At 37.8% G+C, this 22,393-nt stretch overlaps 1 protein-coding gene across 1 annotated transcript in view; it reads right to left on the reverse strand.

The window, feature by feature from the left end:
* Positions 1 to 4,445: 4,445 nt before the first annotated feature.
* PRKAR2B (protein kinase cAMP-dependent type II regulatory subunit beta) overlaps positions 4,446 to 22,393 on the reverse strand; it is a 133,789-nt gene continuing 115,841 nt past the window's right edge. The window contains exons 5-10 of the mRNA XM_044679047.1: positions 21,280 to 21,386; positions 15,848 to 16,001; positions 9,978 to 10,079; positions 7,521 to 7,595; positions 4,724 to 4,789; positions 4,446 to 4,592 (exon numbers count right to left, since the gene is read on the reverse strand). Coding sequence (XP_044534982.1) covers positions 4,446 to 4,592; positions 4,724 to 4,789; positions 7,521 to 7,595; positions 9,978 to 10,079; positions 15,848 to 16,001; positions 21,280 to 21,386 — 651 coding nt within the window. The remainder of the gene's footprint in view (positions 4,593 to 4,723; positions 4,790 to 7,520; positions 7,596 to 9,977; positions 10,080 to 15,847; positions 16,002 to 21,279; positions 21,387 to 22,393) is intronic.

Genomic DNA, 22,393 nt, shown 5'->3' on the forward strand with positions numbered 1-22,393 from the left:
CACAAGGCCTGGCATACAGTAAACACTTTCCAAATGCTTATTGATTGACTGGCAGACAAAATGGAAGGTCGTGAGGCTGTGCCTCAGCTCACACGAGGGCCAGAAGGGAATGCCTCTTCCTTCCGGAGAGCGCCTGGCCATTTCCACTCTCCCGATGCCCCCAGCTCCTTCCTGCATCCTATGCCCTCTTCACATCAGCCTCTGCAAGAGGGAACACATGACCCACCTCCTCCAGCAGCCTCCGCAGATACCCTGAGGTGGGTGCCCTTGGCCAACACAGGAAGCCTCAGCAGCACACCAGCACCCAAGGTGAGTTAGCATTTGTTACTGATGCTGGGGAGGGAGGAGCAGAAAGGCAGTTCCAAGATTGCCTCTGCACCAGTCCTAATCAGAGCAGGATTATTGGCCCCCGAGGCAACTCATTACCCAGAAATATACCAGGGCAGCATTTCATGATACACTATCTGTGATCTTTAATTAAATCACTCCCTTTGTCTCAACAATAACAATTGCATTTTTCATAATAATAAAATTAGCTTTATTATTCTCTCATTTTGAGATACTAGACCCTGGCAGCAGCAACCAGAAGGACTCTTTTTCAGCTCTAAAAATACAATTCTTCATTTGTGAATCTCTATTCAGGCAGAGAGATGGAGTAGATAGTGGATCTGCCCTGGGCTCAGGAAGTCCTGGATTCAAATCCCACCTGATTTTGCAACAAGTTTAATAACTTGAGTCTGTTTCCTTATCTTTAAAATGGGATTAATAACCTTGGCAGTGCCTTTTGCACAAGGTCATTGAAAGGCTCCAAAATAATGGGGAGACAGAAAATGCTATATAAGTGTTGTTATTATTAATCATCCATTAAAAATTGATGGGGAAGAGCGGTTTCCTTTAGTATTCTGTCATCTGCAATTAAACATTCTCTCTGTCCAATATTCCTTCCAGAAACACTTCTTAGCTATGAGCCTACTATGTGCTGGGCACCATTTTCCCTCCCCGCTCCTTCCCACCCACCTCCTAGAGATAAATCTTGAGAGGCATTATCATTGGGTGGCAGTGGGACAACTGATAGATCCCCCTTGACTTCAGGAGGCCTAAGGTATCCGCAATCGATAACTCCCTTCACTGCTTTTGACTTCGGCTTCATTAGCCTAATCAGATTTCATTAATTACTGGATTTCCTATCTACTCAACTGGTCTCCCTACTCTGTGCTGACCTCTTCTTATTTGTCAGGATTGATCCAAGAATAAATCACATCACTGCTCCCTTGGATAAATGGGCTTTTTACTTAACCTCAATTTCTGGCTCTCTCCAGTTAGACAATTACCAAATTACAGGCCACGTGGCCTCCAGGGGAGTACAGGAGCCCGAAAGCGTGGACCCCGGTGTGTGACCGATCTCTGTCTGAAGCTGCCAACCATCTCTTGACTGCTGACGTGAAAGGCCCCCTCAGTCTTCATCCACTGTAAGCTCTCTTAGCTTTTGACACCATCTCCTGGACAGTCTGTCCTTCTTTGCTTTGGGTGACCAGCCTTTCTTGATTCCTCAGTTCCTCTTCTGGCTCTGCTCCTACTTTACCTATCTTTAGTCCCTGAAGCATGTATATTCTCCATAGTCCTGTCCCGAATTCTCATTCTCTGCCTCTCTCTCTCTCTCTGTCTCTCTGTCTCTCTGTCTCTCTCTCTCCCCATCCCTCCTCTCTTTCCCACCCCCCCGTCTCTCCTTTCTCTCTGCCTCTGTCTCTCTCTTTCTTATTCTCTCATTTCCCCTCTCCTTCCTTCTCTCCCCTCCTTGCCACCTCTTCTCTCCCCTCTCTGTCTTTCCCTTTTTGTCTCTCCTCTCTTTTTCTCTGTCTCCCCTCTTTTTGTCTCTCCTTCTCTCTGTCTCTGTCTCTCCTCCCACTGCCTATTCTCTAGCCTGCAATATACTTCCTCCTCAGATCTACTTCTTAGAATCCATGTCTTATCTACACTTTGTTATCTCTTCCAGTGCTAAATGTAGTGCTGTACACACATAAGCACTTAATAAATATGGCAGCTAAAAAAACTAATGTGATGTTAAGGCTTCATTAAAGACAGGATGAGGGGACAGTCCTATTGCATCTTATCCTGGTCAGATCACATCTGGAGCATGGTGTTGGGCTTTGGGAGTCCTATGTTATGAAGAATACTGATAAGATAGAGAATTTTCAGAAGAGGACAAGCAAGATGGTGAAGGGCTTCTCAATCACAACATACGATGATTGGCTGGAAGAACTTGGGATGTTAAGCCTGGAGACTTAGGGGACAACGATTGCTGTCTTTAAGTATCTGAAGTGCTGTCACATTGATGGAAAATTTTAGCTTGAAGAAAGGGAATTTTTCCTGAACAATTAGAACCTCTGCAAAGAGGAATAAGCTACTGCTGTTTATAGCTGGTACACTACCCTTTTCTAGAGGTCTTCAAGTGAAGGCTAGATGACCATCTATTGGGGAGTCATAGAAGAGATTCTTGAATAAGAACAGGTTGGATTAAATGGCTTTGGAGGCACCTTCGAACTCTTCTTTGATTTCCTATCTACTATAAACCTTGAATACTTTTTTTTAATTTTAAACCCTTAACTTCTGTGTATTGACTTATAGGTGGAAGATTGGTAAGGGTAGGCAATGGGGGTCAAGTGACTTGCCCAGGGTCACACAGCTGGGAAGTGTCTGAGGCCGGATTTGAACCTAGGACCTCCTGTCTCTAGGCCTGGCTCTCAATCCTCTGAGCTACCTAGCTGCCCAAACCTTGAATACTTTTACAAGTATTTTGTCTTACAGTAGTAAACAAAAAGAAGCAAAAATTCCTCTTATGAAATTACTTCCACAAACATTTTAAAATTCAGAATTCTAATATCTTCTTCTTTTTTTAGTATTTGAAAGTTTTCTTTTCTTTCTTTCAAGAATGAATACAGATTTAGACACCATCTTGATAACACTAAAACTTTTCTTCCTGATACTATGGTAAATAAGTCTCACACTTGAGCTTTCATTACCAATGATCAAATCTTGCTGTTCCTAGCTCCACATTTCCCATATCTAATCCCTTCCTTCTACTTACACTGATAGCATTTTAGCTTAGGGCTCATCATCTCTAACTGAGATTACTGAAGTGGCCTCCTAATTGGTCTCACTGCCTTAAGCCTCTCCCCATTCCACTCTATCTTCAATGCAGCTGCCAAAGTGATTTTTTATTAAGAATAAATCTGACCATGTCACTTTCTTCTCTCAGTAAAAATTCAATGTTTCCCTTTTGGATTAAATATAATTCCTTTTTCATTTTTAAAGCCCTCACAGCCTGGACCCAACCTCTTCTTCCCTCTGTGATCTTGCCAAACTAGCATTCACCCCGGGCCTCACACATGACTCTCCATCTCCTGTTTCAGGTCTTTGTACTAACTGTCCTCTGGAACCCATTCCCTCCTCATCTTTGCCTCCCTGAAGCCCTCTGTCCCTTAAAGAAACAGCTCAAGTAGTACTCTCTCCACAAAGCTTTTACTGACCTCCCTAGCCGCTAGTGTCTTTACTTTCTAACTACCTTGCATCAATTTGTATTCATTCTCTTTATGTTTATTATGTTTATACTTAACATAAGTATTTACTATTTTCTCATTAGAATATAAGTTCCTTGCAAGGAGAGATGACTTTATTCATTCTTCTAATCAGCTCAGTACATAATAGGCACTTAATATTTTTAACTGCCTTTGCAAGGAAGGAGTCACAGTTACTAAAGATCCAGAAAAGAGAGTTCTTGCCACCAAAGTCCTTGGTACTGTCAAATGGTCCTACATCAGAAATGGGATGATTTTATTAGGAGAAAGGATATTAAAGCAACACATTAGCATCTGTTCTGCTGCTGTACTCAAAGGACAATGGGATTTTTTTGTCTGACTTGCAGTTGTAATTTCCCAGATGTGTTGACACTATTAGAATGTGAGCTCCCAGAGAACAGAGACTGTCTTCTTTTTTCTGTTTGTATGCCCGGTGCTCTGAATACAGTAAGTACTTAATAAGTGCTCTATTTATTAATTAGTGATTATTCAAAGAATCTCAAAGCAATTTGAGCTGCTGTCTTAGCTATTTTCCCAACTCTATGAGATAGGGAGTAGGTATCCTTTATCAAAATAAATAAATGAGCTATTGATCAAAGACCAGGAGTGGCATTCTGTGTTATAGTCATACTAAAAAATTATACCTTTTCATTTTTTCATGCTTTAATATATGTAACATGGAAAAATACAAATTAATTGTGCATGCTTAAAAAAAAAGACCAAGTAGGGGTAACAATCTATTTCAATAAAGAAAAGAAACTACTTTTTAAAGATATTTCATTAGAAACATTCAACCTTTAAGCAGAACAAAATTATCTGTACTAAATAAATACAAATATGATCGTTCAAATCAGTACAATTATATTTGAATTAAGTACCTAAACATTTGACAGTTCCAATAGCGTGGGCTGAAGCTGCTCGGGGTTTGTTTGTTACCAGGGCAAGTTCGCCAAAATATTGTCCCCTGGAATATCGGGCAATTTCAATGGCATCGTTCTCTTCTACTTCCTGTTTATTCTGGAAATGCATTAAACATTTATTGAACTTCTTTTAAATAAGTTAAATTTTAACATTAATATGAAAATAAATCTACAACAGTCTTCTGTATTTTATTACATGCATTTTTTCAGCGGGTTAAAGAACCTTACCTTCCTTTTCATACTTATTTTCACTTCTCCAGATTCTATAATGAAAAAAGAATCAGCTGAATCTCCCTATTAGGAGAAAAAAAACCACATTTAAAAAAATTCAAGCTCTGTTCTATCCATTTGCCCATGTTAGCCTCTGTAGCCTTTAAACAATGTAAAAGATCATGCAACAAAAAAGGAAAAGGAAACCTTGAAATGAGCTACCTCTTTTTTCTTGGCATGAGAAGTGTTGTCAAATACATTATAATAATATTGGAATAATATTCTGGACAGTCATTCTACATTTTGTCCCCCAAATATAAGCATCTCCCTATTAGACTAATATAGCTCCCTCTCTCTCTAAATGGATATATTTATCTGTCCATTTGCTATTTATTCTTTCTCTCTGTGTATGTTAGTGAGTATATATGTATGTGGGTGTATTATAGATCTATGATATCATTGTTTTAGGTAAATCCTGGTGTGAAAACTCCCATCACTGGCAAAACTCAACACATCAGCCTTCATTTATAGTTCTAGAGTACAGCTTGGGGTGCTAAAAAACAAGACGTGGCTATGGTTATAAAGTCAGTACATGTCCCAAAGGCAAAACTTGAACTCTGGTCCTGTCTGACTCCATGCCTGACCCTTTATCCATTTAATCATACTGAATACATGCGGTACAAAAACTCTGTCTAAATTTTAGTCTGGGTAACAACTATTTGAAACTTAAAACCTGGCAATATTACTTTGGGCCACAACCAGAAGTATTCTGGACCCAGCTCAAACTGTGGCATAAAAGTCAATTGCTAAATTTTGTATGTGAGCATTTACTCTTCAGGAACTGGCAAATGCTCTAAATCAGGGCCAAGCTTATTGTTTGTTGATTGCCTAGATTTAAGAAAGCAATAAAGAAATGTTTAACCTTGGATATATATGATTCTATTTAATGCTGTTGTTTTTTTGTTTTTGTTTTTATTACAGGGCTTGGAGCTGAAAAGGACCTTAGAAATCATATAGTCCAACCCTTTTATTTTATAGATAAGGAAACAGAGGTCCAGAAACATTAAAAGGAGTCCTCAGTGTTATATAGGGAGCAAATACTGGAGCTGGGATCTTATTCTCCTTCCTTGAACTTAAAATCCAATCCCCCTTTCTATGATAATATATTCTATATGCTCTGTTGATGTACTACAGAATTTCTTTGGATTTGGGAAAGCAATCCTATAATTTCTTTCATGCCTGGGAAGACTTACATGAACTGATGCAAAGTAAAGTCAGTAGAACCAGGAAAACACTGTGACCACAAGGATGTCAATAAAAAAGAATAATAAAGTAAAACTTAGTTCTATGCAACTATAATGACCAAGCTTTACCAAAGAAGAGATGAGAAAATAAACTTCTTTCACAGGGACTATGGGTATGGAATAACTGATTTTCTAGAAAACTAATAATATTTTTTTGGCTATGGGGCAAGTTAGGGGAGGCTGAGAAGCATATATTAAAACATGGATATTACAAAAAAGGCATTAATAAAATGAAAAAAGTAACAATATAATTTCCCCCAGGCCATCTGTTGTCAATGATTTAAGGAGATTTTGTGGCTGTTTAATTCAATTCTAAGGCTTCCTTTGTAATCTGTATGCATATATCAGCTGTGCAGGCTCATAAATCAAAGTCAATCAAATTATTTTGTTGCTGTTCAGGATTTCTAGATTTCTCAAAATATTTTGGGAAACATGGGTTTCTATCAGATTCTTTCTACTATGCTTTAATTTAAACACTAATATTTTAGTTTTTATACATTTTAATTTTAAATACTAATATTTTAATGTAGATAAATAGCTGCTCTTACTTTCTTTAAAATAAGTTAAAATTAAATCATGTCACAAAATAACCTATTCCTTGGGTCAAAGTTTATGTAAAATAAGGCTTGTAAATTTACACTTTTGTCTGTGACCAAGAAATCAGACATCTGTCTAAAGAAAAGCAAGGAACAGATGTAGAGCCTCTCATTTTTATTATCTGGGAGATAAGGTTTTCCTGGGAATTTCATATGTTGAAGTTTTAAGTGTAGGGGGAGACAAGGAAGAACTAATTTCTGCCATATAAACCACGGGTCGCGTAAGATGTTTTTTAGTTTATCAGTTTGTAGGAAATAAACTAGTCATCTTCTACACCTTCCTCAAACTAACATAGCATTCCTTTTAGCCAATTCCAAGTACCCATATACAAATCAAGTGGGGAAATTTGCCTAGTTAAAGACTACTGAAAACAACTAGACAACCTGGTAAGCTGACACAGTCAAGAAGATGAGACATTTGAGTACGTCTTTTCATGTTAAGCAATTTAGGAGATCCAAACAGTGAGTAGATGCCTTCTTTTCTCTTGAGTTCCATGGAGAACAATTTAAGAAGTGTGAATTGGGGCAGTTAGGTGGCTCACTGAATAGAGAGGCAGGCCTAGAGATGGGAGATGGGTTCAAATTTGGCCTCAGATATTTCCTAGCTGTGTGACCCTGAGCAAGTCACTTAACTCGAATTCCCTAGTCCATAAAGCTCTTCTGACTCAGAACCAATATTTAGTATTGATTTTAAGACAGAAGGTAAGAATGTAAAAGGTAAGGGTTAAAAAAAAGTGTGAAGAGCTAAAAGTAGTTTAGGGATGGATGCCTCTTTAAGAAAGTTCACTAAAAGTGCTAAAGTTGATAATAATTTTGGATGAAATGATTTTTAAAAATTCATTCAATGATAACAAAATAAATAGAATTTCCTTTTTGAAAGTAACATATAATTAAAATACATGATAAATCCTCTACCTGAGCAATAATCTGTTCTCCATCTTTGTATACTTTGGTGCCTATCACATCAACCACTTTCAGACGTTCTGAGACCTTCATGAAACAAAGAATAAAAAGATGATAGTTATTGTTAGGGACAATCAGTTAGCATATTTCATTTCTGATGTGTCCATTTTTCCCAAAAGGCATAATAATGGTTAGTTCAATTGCCATACCGAGCAAAGAAAATCAATAGATGAATCTGTATTTTGTAATCAGTCATTTATTAAAAATCCTAAATAAATCTGAGAAAAGGAAAAGTCCAAAAACCTAGCATTTATTACAAAGATGCCCTTCCTGCTTACAGCTAGCTGGCCATGTGCACATGACAGCACTGAGGCTCTGAGATGATGAGGTATTTCCCCCACGCTTCAGGGTATTTGTCAGACCCTCAGCCTTGAGTCACATACACACAGAGGCAGTATGGTCAGTCAGAAGTGGAAATGCCTAGACTTTTAAGAAGCTCTTTCATCCCCTTCCAAGTTCACAATGAATGAAAAAGCTCTTATTGAGCTTTTACTACGTGTCAGCCACTGGGCTAAGTGCTAGAGATATAAAAAGAAACAAGCAACCTAGATCCTGCTCTTAAGGGGATTACATTCTAATAAGAGAAGACAACGTGAGTCAGAGCTGGAGAAGGAAGGGAGAGGGGTTTGGAAGTGGCTGGGAAGTTTCATGGTAGGCTGGTTCTGAGGAATAAAAAGTGAAAGTTCACTTATTAGAGTCCAGGACCCCAGGGGCAAAGCTTGAGTTCCAATGGATGAAGAAGAGGACCAGAATGACAGGTTAACAGTGGAGTATAAGAAAAGAAAAATCTTTAATGGGGTTAGGGGAGAATTATTACAAAGTGACCCATTGTCTCTTCTCTAATGGCTCTTCTTCATGAATCGGGAACCATCTTAAGTCCTCTGAGATGCTCACTTAGCTTATTTACATGGTATCATGATTTCTATTAACTGCAAAGGGGCATTGTCAAGTGAAATAAAATATACAGCACGTGTGTATGTAGTCTGATGGTAGGATAAAAGGGGGAAAGACAAGATTTGTAAGATTCTGAAAAATTTCAGCTGAAACATAATATTGATAAAGTTCAGGTATATCAGTCTCAATCTTTTGTAGTATCCTATAGATTAGAATTTTTATGTACCACTGATCCAAAAAGGGCCAGAGAAAAAAGAATCAGTACAAATTTAACAACCACTCAAAAAGAAAATCCTACCGCAAATTGCATATGCTGCTGTCATCTTCGTATACAAAGGACAGTACACGATGAAGCATCCACGGGGTATGTAACTTATAGGCACTTGTATTATTGGGATCAGAGAGAGTTTCCTTGAGAAGCAGTAAGCTCCTTGAAGGCAAGAAGTGTTTCTTTTCTTTTCTTTTCTTTTTTTTTTTTTTTTGCCTCCTTTGTATCTACAGTGCTTAGTATGTTGCCTTTGCACAAAAGTAAGTGCTTGATGCTTGTTTGCCAAACTGAACTCAACTAGACTTCACGAAAGAATCACTCTATCAGGTACAGGAAGAAGTGAAAATAAGGATTTTCCAAAGATGAAGAAAATAAAAGTTAATCTGGGTTGTCTCATATTGCTGTACAAAAAGGAAATCATTAGGATCACACATTTGTATATGTGGGAGGAAGATGAGATACCAATGCATGAAAATAAAGGACTGGGATTCCCTCTATGTTCTACTTTGTTTGGAGTGGCCTTATTACACTTCTGGGATAAGTGGCAAGCAAGTAAATATCAAGGGAATATAAATTGTGGAAAGTTGAGAGATACCTGCAGAGCACAGTCAAGGTCCTTAAAGAATACAACTAGGCTAAGCAACAAGGAGAGCCTCTGGACATTATATCATGTATTTTGGGCCATTTGCTGACAGTCTGATGAGGAATACGGAGTTTTTTTCCATATTATAACTTCAGCAGTAGTGAAAATCTTTAAAGCTCACACAAAAGGACACTTGAAGGGTCTCTAGCCTATGTGAACCTACGTTATTTACACAAACCATACCTATAACCAGCGACTGAGGGCTCTGTGTTTTTGTTACTTGTACAACATAATTGTTTCTTTACTTTTAGATTGGAAATTTCTTGAAGGAAAAGATCATTTATAAATTTCTTAGAAATCAAAAGATTTTCTGGGCATTCAAAATAAGAAATAAAAGCAACGGTAGACATAATGGCAACTGTAAATGGGAATAACAATGAAGACCATCAGTGTAATTCGCATACAGTATTTTGATCATTTGGCATTAAAAATGTTAGATGCACTGGCTCTATCTATAAACAATTAATGGTTGTTTATTATGTAAAAGAGCACTGAATCTGAAGTCAGAGGCCTAGGTTTAGATTCTGCCTCTGAACATGTGTGACCTAAAACAGACAACTTAGAAACAAATCTTAAAGAACCACTAATAGAAATATACACTTACTTCTAGAGATTTAAGAAATGGTAGTGACTCGATAAAACTTTCATACATCCTTCTTTTTTTGGCATTGTTTTTTACAATTATCCTTCGGAAGGTTACCCTGTCCTAAAAGCAAAATATAAAACAGAATAATGGAAAAGGTGAGTGATAAAGATAAAAAGAAGCTTAATTGACTTGCGTGTATGGTATAGCTTAGTTCATTTCCAGTGAGTACCAGACCATGCTTTAAAATAAACTCATTTTCTCTGAATTGTAAGATAAAGATGTTATGTACTTCTAGATAACTTTAGTACAATTAATTCATGTTATTATTTTACACTAAAATATAAAATATGTAACAAGTTTCTATGTAAAACATCTTGCTATTCAGCATGGAATACTTTTATGATAAAAAAGAAAATGCCATATAGATCTTGTTTCTACACACACACAGAGGATTTTATTGAGAATTACGGTAATCTACCACTAGGGGGTGGTGTCAATCTTCCAAAAAAAAAATTCTACACATACAGAGAGAGAGAGAGAGAGAGAGAGAGAGAGAGAGAGAGAGAGAGCGAGAGAGAGACAGATAGACAGGCAGACAGACAGACAGACAGACAGACAGACACAGAGAGAAACTTCAAATTGGATTTTTTAAAAAAATGTTAGAATATTTTTATTTCCATTTTTTTACAAATTGCATTTAATAGCAAATTTCCACACAAGTTTTTCTGTTATATGGTCAAATTTATCTCCCTCCCTTCCTTTCCCTTCCCTTCGCTTCCCCCTCCTAGTGCTGGAAGGTGATTCAGTTTGCGTTATATGTGTTTTATCACACAAAACATATTTCCAAATTGCTCATTTTTGTAAGTAATCTTACAAAACCAAAACACAACCCCAAATAAACAATAGAAAAATTGTATGCTTTCATCTACATTCTGACTCAAACAGTTCTCTCTCTAGAGGTGGATATCATGGAATTGGATTTCTAAGGCACTTAAAAGTCATTTGTTCCAGTTCCTTGCCTTTACACAGAGTCAAGTCTAAGCTATATAGTTATTCTCTTTATTTTAAGACTTCTAGGGAAACAGAAACTATAACCTTCCAAGACAGGGCCTTCCAATGTTTCACCATAGAATTACAGAATTCAGAACTGGAAGGGGCATTATTTTTCCTTATTTACATTATAAAATACCTTAATCTACATACAGAACCACACTTAAATGACGGGGAAACAACAACAAAAAAACTCTTAAAATATTTTGTTATAAAATTTATTTGTGGTGAACAAGACATTTGTAAATAAACTCATTTATTTTTTAAATAAAACTATTTTTAAATAAAACTATCTTAATATTTGTTAAATACCTAAAAGACAACTGCTCTAAAGTTGCAGGCCTAGGTTCAGATCCTTTCTCTGAACATTTGTGACCTATGAGACTTTGGCCAAATCACTTCTTGGGTCTCATTTTGCTCACTTATGAATGGAGGGAGTTGAACTAGATGGTCTCTGAGGTTACTTTCTGATTTAGTTCCATGAACCTATCAACATGCTTTAGATATGCATTAACCTGGCCAATAAATAAATTATTCTTATGGCATAGAGTCTATACAAAGGATGTAGCTCATGAAATGAATTGGCTCCTAAAAGGGTTTAAGGAAATATATAATACCAGTGCACTGCAGTCTACAGACTCCAAAGTATTGATCATATTTTGTTTTTAAAAATTTTTGAATAAATTGTTTCTCTGTAAAAAATAACACGTAATATTTGAGACTAGCTATTGTACTGCTGCTAACAATTTCCAAATTTTTGTTTACTGAAAGGTACAGGCCACTTTTTAATACAGGGCCTCTTTGATGGAACAAATGAAAACTATGCTTCTCCATTTCCTTTTTTAATCTACGTAATATTTAAAGAGAGTTTGAGATTATGAGGTCTTTTCTCCTTTACTAAATAGGTACATTTTTCTTCTATAATTTAAAAACAAAGGTTCTAATTTCAAGAAATTATTGATCAAGAATGAGTTATGATCAATTGCATTCTGGTAGGGATAGCAGCTACGTTCTTCAAAGATAAGAATTCTTAAAAACTACCAAAGAAAGGCATGATAGAAGCAATCCTTTATAACTTCATCTACATTTAAGAGTGGAATTTTCTAGGTTGTATGGCATTGTGTTAAGGCAATTTAACATTTCTCATGCTCTTGAAATCCTACCTGGAAGCCAATCCTTCCTTCTACTCCCTACGCACAAAGTCTGCTTCTATCTAGTAAATATATATATATATATATATATATNGCAGGGGTTCTGTCCCTGATCTATTTAGGGGCTCCTCAATGACTAATGAGGCAAATCTGGGACAGGCAGGTTTTGACACAATTCAGACAGCTGTTTCCACATGTGAAATTTGGGTTTAGATTTTCAAGTAGCTATTTTTATTGGATCCTCCTCATAATTCACTAGAATGACATTTTGCAGGTGTTGGGACCTTCATGGGGAGTGATTTAAAACTGCAATTTCCCATCATGCTCTCGCTCTCCCTCTCCCTCCCTCCCCACCTCCAATTCTCAAAAGTATTTACATCATCTTGTTTCCATTGAGGAACTGCATCCCAGAATACCATGTTTAAAATACCCTTCAGATGGGAAGAACACTTTTATGTATATGCATATTGATGTTAGTGAAGACAGAATTTGGGAGAATGCACCTGAGACGCACTTCCTCTGGGTCAGCCCCATCATCTTATACATATTGACATGAGCTAATTCATAGATTTTAAGTTCCTTATCCAAGGTCATGCAATTAGTTAGCAGTATATCTGGGAGCAGAACTCTTAGAGAAGAAAAGGATTCGTGGATAAGAGGATGTTCTCTTTGAGTATTACAAGATCCGTTACGGTCATGAGCATTTAGACCCCAAAGAGTGGAAATAGGGGCAATTATGAAAAGCTCAGGAGAGGTAGATTGAAGCTTGGTGTCTGGAAAAACTTACTAATAAAGCTGTCACAAAGGGGAATGAGTTACCCATAGGAGGCAGTGAGATCCTCCTGCTTAATACCTTCAGTCAGTTCCTAGCTGATTACCTGTTGGTCATGCCAAACATGTGAAAGCAGAGTTGATTTTCATAGACGGAGATCCCTTTGAATCTTGACATTCTATGACTCGATTCTTTCTGCATGTTTACAGCAAACGATTTCTAGATGAAAATGATTTATTTCTACTCATGTACCAGAAACGTGAAGGTTCTGGCTCAGAGTTCAAAGTGTCAACTCGAAATGAGATAGAGACAATGTTCTTCTCCTCTCAAAAGCATCATCCGGGCTTCTCTGTCTTTGTACCTATCATAGGCTTTTTGTCTAGTTCTAGAAAGGAACTCTGACGTCACCTAGGCCAACTTTACTATTTTATAGATGAGGAATTTTAAACCCAGAGAATGTGCCCAAAGTTATGCGGGTAATAAATATCAGATGTGGAATTTGAACCCAGTTTCACTGACTCCAGAGCCGGTACTCACTCAGCTGTACTGTGCCCTTTCCCTGTCAAACACTCCCATCCTTTGCCATCAATACATTTCACAAAGAAAATGAAAATTGGGGCCTCTAAAATTCCCTTGCATTTACATGTCTGGGCTCGGTTTTTCTTGGAAGCATTTTCAGAATGTCTCTTGGGACTTCCGAGCCTGGTAGAGTGGAGTACGAGACCAGGCCGATGAAGTCCAGATTGTGTTTGGATGCCGATGCGGGCTGACTCACATCATCTTGTTCCATGACCTCAGTCTGTCATCTCAATCTCAGCCAAGTGATTTACAAATGTGTGCCCTTGGCCATGAGGGAGACTGAGATCCTGGGGTCAAGACTAATAAATCACTGTGTCTGGCACCGTTTGTCCTGCCTCTCTCCTGCCTTTGAGTGAGGGCCCCAGACTTTGTGGAGGGACGGCAGATCTCTGCCCTGACTTTAGAAGCTGAGGCATAATAACTTAAAAACATTCTGAAACCTGATGGGTAGGAGGGCAGGGTGTGGAGTAAACGAATTCATTTATGTGGCCAGGCAGGGGTCCCCGCAGAATACCTCCCAAGTGACATTGGTTCTGAAGAATCTCATTTGCGGTATCGTGTCCACAGCTCAGATGGAATCGCCATATGATGGAGACATCCTCTCTGTCTTGTGGAGGGAAAATGTGATTATTAGTCATGGCTAACGGCTTCATGAGAGAGCGAGCAAGTGCGCCTCTGAACTGCTCAATAACGCGTATTTATGAACTGGAGTTAAATGAGGACGAGTTCCTGGTGATAAGCTCAGTCCATCCGATCCAGGAAGAACCCGTTCATCCATCCGAGTGGCACTTCTGGCTTTACTCCTTTCCTGCACACTTTTGGGAAGAGCACTCTGATGGCAACGTGTGTGTCGCTCTCCTGAGCCTCGTGCCAATCGCTTCGTGTCTTTCTATGAGGGAATACGCTCTTTGTCAATTGGCTTCGATTCTGGTCGTGCCCGTTTTCTGTGTGGACTTTGTCCAGAGGAAAGCTCCATGGAGGAGCCAGATCACTATTTTGGAAGAGCTTTGCATCGTCTGTATTTCCACAAACTTCCTAGGAAGCAGACTATATATTGCATCTAATCGAACAATTATTTATTAGACTTCCACACTGTTTATATGGACCTACATGCACAAACATGCCCCAGTTCCTGTCCTCGTGGACCTTACAGTCTACTACGAAGATGCAGTCGAAAAAGCAAAGATGCATCAAGATGAAGCCAGATGAGGAGTTTGGGAGAGAAAGAGAGAATGCCTCAAATTAGGGAACTGGAATCAGGAGGGGTTTTATGAAGGGGACATCTGAAACATAGGAAACAAGGCTTTATTACGGGAAACTGAGTCCTTGTTATGAGTGAGCCATTGTGCCAAGGACTGAAGAGAGAAAGAAAAGCAAAAACGATGGTCTCTGCTTTCATGAAGTTTCCACTCTAATGGGGCAAGGGAACCCACAGAAGGTACCAGAAAGGCCTGAGGGGTGCAGAGAGGTTCCTGGTAAAGGGCTGTGCTTTTGAAGCCAGGAACAAGGCCAGGAGGGGAATGGAAGCCTCCACAAAATGGAGGCTCCAGGAGGATCTCATCAGTGGGAAGAAGGGGGCAACTTCTAGAAGGATTCTAAGTTAAGAAGGCAGAGGGAGATGGATGTGAGGCCCAAGGCACTAAGGGATACTTGAAAGGCACTAAAGGAATTGGCATGAGTCTTAGGGTGGTTAGAATGAGTGAAGTGAATGAATAAAAGAAAAAGCATTTTTTAAACCCTTAACTTCTGTGTATTGACTCCTTGGTGGAAGAGTGGTAAGGGTGGGCAATGGGGGTCAAGTGACTTGCCCAAGGTCACACAGCTGGGAAGTGTCTGAGGCCAGATTTGAACCTAGGACCTCCCATCTCTAGGCCTGACTCTCAATCCCCTGAGCTACCCAGCTGCCCCCTCCAGTATATATTTTGAAGGAAATATAAAAATTGCACGATGAGGGTAGTATAGGGCCTAGAGTTCATGGACCAAGAGAATCAGCTAAAGAGACTAGAAATATTTAGGCTGAATCAAAGATAACTTCATGTATTTGAGGTGCTGTCACGTGGAAGAGAGATGAAATATTCTGCATGGTTGCAAAGGGCAGAAGCAGAGATAACAGACAGAAACTCTGTAGAAAGGGGATTTCCATTCAGATCTGGGGTTACACTAGAAATCTTCTGAGGTCCCTTCCAAGTCTGAAAAACTGAAATTCTGCAAAATTTACTGACAAGAATTAAACACTTAAAAAAGGACTCCATCTATTCATTATCCTAGATGATGATGATGATGATATCGATGACTAACCAGGTTTTGGAAAAATAGCCATAATAAATATTACTCACCAAACCCCACAGAGCACCAGGAGAGGTAGCAGTGATTGTAGCTGCTCTGGGTGTATTGTACATTAAGGCCAATTCACCAAAGCTTCCACGGTTATCATAGTTACCAATACACTTTCCAACACCATCGCACTTTACATAAATATCATAGGTGCCCCTGTTGGAACAAAAATTAAAGTTAAAATGATATAAGTAAAATCTTATCACAATAAATATGAGCACAAAGAAGAGTTCTGTAGAGCAAATCTCCAACTTTCTCTCTAATGTTAAAAGGTATTTATAGTTGGCCTAAGTGATACCAACAAGTTGCCAGAGGCTATTGTGCACACTAAGGCTTACCTATTTATGGACAAGTACAAGAGTATTTTTCCTTGATTTTAGGAGAGGCACACAAATGAACTAATCAAGGATGATAAGTATATCTGGTGGGCAAAGTGAGCCATAAATAGAACAATTTTTTTTGACAAAATTAACAACAACAAAAAAGAAAGCCAAGTGATTATGGATACAACTGTAGCATCATGGCTAGAAGCTGTCACAAACTATTCAACGTTTCATAGGCTACTTATCATGCAAAGTTCCTCAAAACAGAAAAAGCTAGAAATGAAGATTAAGTTAATTTAAAAAAAATGCTTAATCTACTGTAATATCTGATAATGTTCATATTACAGATCTTTTGTTTGCTCCTATCTTCTAATTTGCCTTCCTTTTCTAAACAAATAAGATTCAACAGAAGTGATTTTGCATCTTTGGGTACTTTGTGTTGCTCACAATTTGTATTTACATAAATGACATTTTTTTTTTCCATATGTGAGTGTCTTCTCACACATTGTATTCTTTTGGCGAGATCACCATTTTAGAAACTACTAGAGCATGTGTGAATGCAGGTGTAAGAGGATTGCTTTTGCTGTAGTATAGCTACTACCTAAGGAAAACAAAAATTCCACGGACACCTGAAAAATAAAAGGTAGGGAAATATGGATTACAGACAAGCAAGGATGAGAAAGAAAGGGAAATGTGTAAAATAGAAAATAGGTGCTTGGGAAGAGAAGTGAATAATATGCTTTCTTAATTTAATGGCAAGTGAACTGTCCACAGATAATACTGTGGAAATTAATACTGAGTAATTATTCATACTGTCTGTTTTATTTAAATCTAAGCCCATTCTTCTCTTCTGAAGAACATCATCAACCCTCAGGCTATTGGTCAGGGCCAAGGTGCCTGGTCTGACCAGGGCCAGAGAGGGAGAGGAACCTCTCCAGCCAATTGACACAACCTGATTATCAATTGGTCGTCCATCTCTATCATCCATAGTCTAGCATAGATTCCCAACACCTCGTTCCTCAACCTTGATCCTTCCCCTGAGTTATTATAATTAAATTCTTAAAGCTCATTTAGGTGAAGGCTGATTTTATCTTGAAGATCAGTTTAATATTCTGGCATCTAGGGGAAGGGAATACTTAGCTAAGTTGCAGTCAACCACATTATCCATTCATCATCATCATCTGCCTTTATCATCAACAATTATTCAATCGACCCTAACATGTATCTATCAAAGTAACCCCAAGATGAGTAGCCAGAGAAGCTGTGTGATTCAATTCACAGCTTCTCACACTGTCACTTAGTCTTGGGCACTGTAGGTGAGAACTGATGCTTAGTTGAGCTACAAATATTTGGGGACCTTGTGTTCACTACCTCAATCTTGGTGTTCATTTAGCTAGTTTTCTGTATTTTGAGTGGAGTAGCATACATCAGTGTAGTGACTACCAGGGGAGAAGTGAGTGACTGAGATAAAACATATGGACCAATACGTTATATCACTTTGCTTAGTGGTCCATGAGGCTGGTTTGGCCAAAATAACTAGGACCAGGATTCCAGAGAGCTGATTCTCATCTCAGTTGTGTGAATCATGAATAGGTCATGTGAGCACAAGGAAATCACTCTCTACTTCAGATTTTTTAGCTGTCAAACTGAACAGTGACCTCATAAGGTTGTTTCGAGGATCAAACAAATAAAAACACTATCAGATTAACAGTACAATGCAAATAAAAGGCTTTTGTAATTACTGTTACTTACCAGTAAAAACAATCATATTCTGTTTTCCTTTTGATACCTCCAGAAGTCTCAAAAGTTGTCTGGTTGAAGTTCAGTCTCTTAGTGCATGTTAATGACAGAAAGATCATTGGTTTGATCCAAATGTGGACCGTGCAGCTTGGAAATGTGCACTACTAGTCACATCAGGGGTCGGCAACCTTTTTGGCCGTGAGAGCCATAAACACCACATTTTTAAAAATGTAATTCCGTGAGAGCTGTACAATGTTCACAGTGGGCGCTCCTGTAACAGCGCCTGAAAAAAAATTGACTTTATGGCTCCTGCAGAAAGAGCCATATCTGGCCCTCTAAAGAGCCAGCTATGGCTCGAGAGCCATACATTGCCGACCCCTGAGTCACATGAATGTGTGTGTGTGTGTATATGAACTTGAGCAAATTCTTGACTATTAGAGGAAATATAACCCAAAAACCATGTCATACCACATGATGATATTTGCTTATATGACTTACTACCTGTATCTACAGATTGCATTTCAAGAAACAAGACCATAGGAAACAGAAGGGACACAAGAGGTCCAATAGGCACATTTCTGAACAATATGACCCAGTTAGAGAGAACTAGTGAGTGACAGGCATCAAGATGCTTTTAGTTCATCACCGCTCACCACAATTTGCCTAGAGAAGAATATTTGTTTACCTAAAAAAAGGCTTAGAGGCAAATTATGCCTCACTGTAACATGGTAGGGCTAAAAATTCCTACTCTATTCTTCTAGATGCTTTGTTAGTTTTTGCTTGTTTTTGTTTTTGTTTTTTTCAGTAGTAGGTACATACTATTTGGTAAGCAGCCCTTACCAATTACTTGTTCAAGACTAGAGCTAATTAAAACAAATATGATAAGGCACATTTCTATGAAGAAATTACCTTTTCAAAGATTTGGTTTCATAATGATGGATTAGTCAATGTTTGGGACTTGAAAAGCAGCTAATTTTTTTCCTCTAAATTGTTTTCTATAATCTAAAACACATGTATGGATTTTCAATTGAACTCCTGTTTTTATGTGGAGGTTCGGTTTTTTTAACCCCTTACCTTTTTTGTTAGAATCAATACAGAATATTGATTCTAAAGCAGAAGACTGGTAAGGGCTAGGCAGTGAGAGTTAGAGACTTGCCCAGGGTCACACAGCTAGGAACTGTCTGAGGTCGGATTTGAATCTAGGACCTCCTGTCTCCAGGCCTCTATTCACTGAGCTGCCCCTTATGTGGAGGTTTTTAAAATAAAATAGACAAGTTAAAACACCATTAGAAAAAGGAATACAGATCTGTTTATACTATTAGGCAAATCAGGTTCTCTACATACCTCACTTCATTTACAAATGCTATGTTTTCCATAGTGGGGACCAAACAGATATAAAAATAGTACAACTATCACACACACACACACACACACACACACACACACACACTTTTTTTTTACAATCAGACTCTGGACTATGCTAGCTATTCAGCCTTGTAAATATGCTTCTAATTAGTAAGTCAGAATCCAAAGGTTCCAGTTCCATCACTGGTACTAATTTTGCTATGTCACCATAAACACAGCACAACCTTTTAAAGAAACTTCCTCACCAAAGACCTACTTCACAGGAATATATGAAAGGGAAAAATGTGGTAATGTATGCAAAGCATATGGTAAAGAAAAAGTACAATGAAAATGTAAGCTGTTATTTAAGTGATAAAGAATATATCACTACCATAACCCTACAGTACAGGGCAGATCATGACACAAAACAACGCTCATATTCCCTAACAAAGTCCTCTGTGTAGCATTTAACTTCTTTCCTGGGTTACTGCATATCATTTCCCTTTATACATTTTATGTTCTAGTCATACTGGCCTACTTGCAATTCTGTGTCCACAATATGCCTTTGGTCTTCTGCTTAGAATATATTCTCTCCTTAAACTTCTGAACTTCTTTCAAAACTCAGCTGAAAGTCTCCCTACCATAATAGTCCATTCCTGATTTCCAAATCTACTAAAGTCCTGTAAATTTTGGGGATATTTGGACCCTAAATGTTGATTAGTATTGGTATTAATCAACAGTTGATGGTGGCTGTGGTCAGGTTCTTGAGTTGACTTAGATCCTGAGTTTGACAGTTGGTAAAGATGGCCGAGTCTAAGCAGTTGAAAGAATCTTGCTCAGACTATATCTATCTATCTATCTATCTATCTATCTATCTATCTATCTATCTATCTATCTATCTATCTATCTAATCTATCTATAAATAAAACTATTTATTTTGATTATAAAAAATTATAGGAAAGGGAAAGGAAAAGGAAAACAGGTAGGAGATATATTTCTTATTGATATATGTACTGTAAATCTAAAAATTCTGTATATAACCAAACCCAAATTTCTAGCTCGCAAGAGCTGTCTTCTTCCTTGACAAAATCAAGGCTGACCTAAAACTTCATATTCTATCTATACCCTTATTCTATCTATATATAACTATTCTAATTTAATTTTATAAGTAATTCCTTTCCTTCTCTCTAGCTTTAGAGAAATTAGCTCTTGACAGGTTCCCAGCAGAATAGCTCTCTCCAGGTCCTGCTGGCCTCCTTCACCTCTGTAATGTCACAGAGAGAAATCTCAGCCAGTCTCTCTCCAAACTGATGATCTAATCCACCAACTTTCCAAATTTCCCCAAATCTTCTCAACCAACTGTTACCAACTTTCTCTCAGGATTTTCTGAGGAAAAAAACAAAACCTCCAACCTCTGAGTATGAAACTCCCAGAGTGACCGTTATTTTTCCTCAGACCCCTAGAACTCTTGGAAAATCTCTTAAAGAACCTTCATGAAAATTCCTGCTGACTTCTTAAGGTAAACTGTCCACAATCTTTCTCTAAACTGGAGACCTTCTTATACACAACCTTGTTAATTAACCCAATTTCCTAATTAATTCTTAATTAACTAACAAATAATCTATTACAATCCTTTGAATTTTCTTTGTACTTACCCTGTATACACTTTGTTCTGACATATGTACATGGGTAGTTTGAACCAATATCTATGAGTATAAGACCTGTATGTACCTTATGGCCTAGCACTGGAGCTCATAATTAAAAGATAAATCAGCCTGTCACATAAATGCTTTTTGGTTCGTTCATTCATTGAGTTTTTTAGATAACTTGCGAATAAATATATAATCAAATGATTCTATTTCAACATATATGAAAGAACGTGTTTTTTTAAAATGACTGTTTGCTTGCATTATAATGTAATAAAAGAGTACTAGTAATTATTACTAACTTGCCAAATGACCACTAAAAATGAGATATTATGGAGAGGGTTTAAAAAAAAGTCAGTGCCACCATTATAAGTAACGTACCTGTCAATTACGTAAAAGTTGTCACCATCATCCCCTTGATCAATTACATGCTCTCCTTCTTTGACAAGCTTTTCAAACATGGCATCCAATACCTGAGACATCTGCTCCTGTTTTTTAAATGCAAAAAGTACAATATATAATCTTCATAAAATTCTTTACATAGATGTGTATATATAATATATATATGCATACATATATATATATATATATACTTGTGAAATCATGTATTTGTACAATTTCCTCACAAAGCAAACTTTTAAAAGATTTATATGTATATAAAGATAGCACACAAAGGAAAGAAAAATTACAACAGAGAATCACTGCTATCTTTAACAGTATTAGTTAAAAACTATGTACCAACAAAATAGTAGGTAGCAAAATAACTTTTGATATCCTTTTGGATAGTTAATATCTAAATGAACATAAAAATATGGTTTACATTCAGAACAACTCTCATGTACAGGTTTGACCTGGCCATTTTCCTGTTCAAGAAGCTGTAGTGGCTCCCGAACATACTGCCGCTGGGATCAAATATATGAGCTCTTTTGTGGGAGTTTTAATACTTTTTCATAATCAGGCTCCAACTGCTCTTTCTAGACTGACTACAAATTCTTCTCCCACAACCTTTGCATTCTAACCAGTAAGGACTACTTTCTGTAATTTTGGGTATAGAAATCATAGGGAATAGTGATTGTAGCTCTTGAAGCCTTTTTTTTTTTTTTTTTTTTTTTAAACCCTTAACTTCTGTGTATTGACTTATAGGTGGAGGAGTGGTAAGGGTAGGCAATGGGGGTCAAGTGACTTGCCCAGGGTCACACAGCTGGGAAGTGTCTGAGGCCGGATTTGAACCCAGGACCTCCCGTCTCTAGGCCTGGCTCTCAATCCACTGAGCTACCCAGCTGCCCCCTCTTGAAGCCTTTTAACTATAGAAATACCACTCTTGAAAGAATCAGGGCGCCTTTCCCAGGGCTTTTAACCTGTATTTCATAAATGCCTAAAGATTTTATCTTCATGGGACTGTAACGTAATAATGTCACTTGCTAAACAACAAACACGTAAATTACTTCTGAAAAATGATTCAAGATGTTCCAAGTAGGATTTTTTCTCAGATATA

Source organism: Gracilinanus agilis, chromosome 5 (assembly GCF_016433145.1).
Source record: "Gracilinanus agilis isolate LMUSP501 chromosome 5, AgileGrace, whole genome shotgun sequence".
Lineage (NCBI taxonomy): Eukaryota > Metazoa > Chordata > Mammalia > Didelphimorphia > Didelphidae > Gracilinanus > Gracilinanus agilis.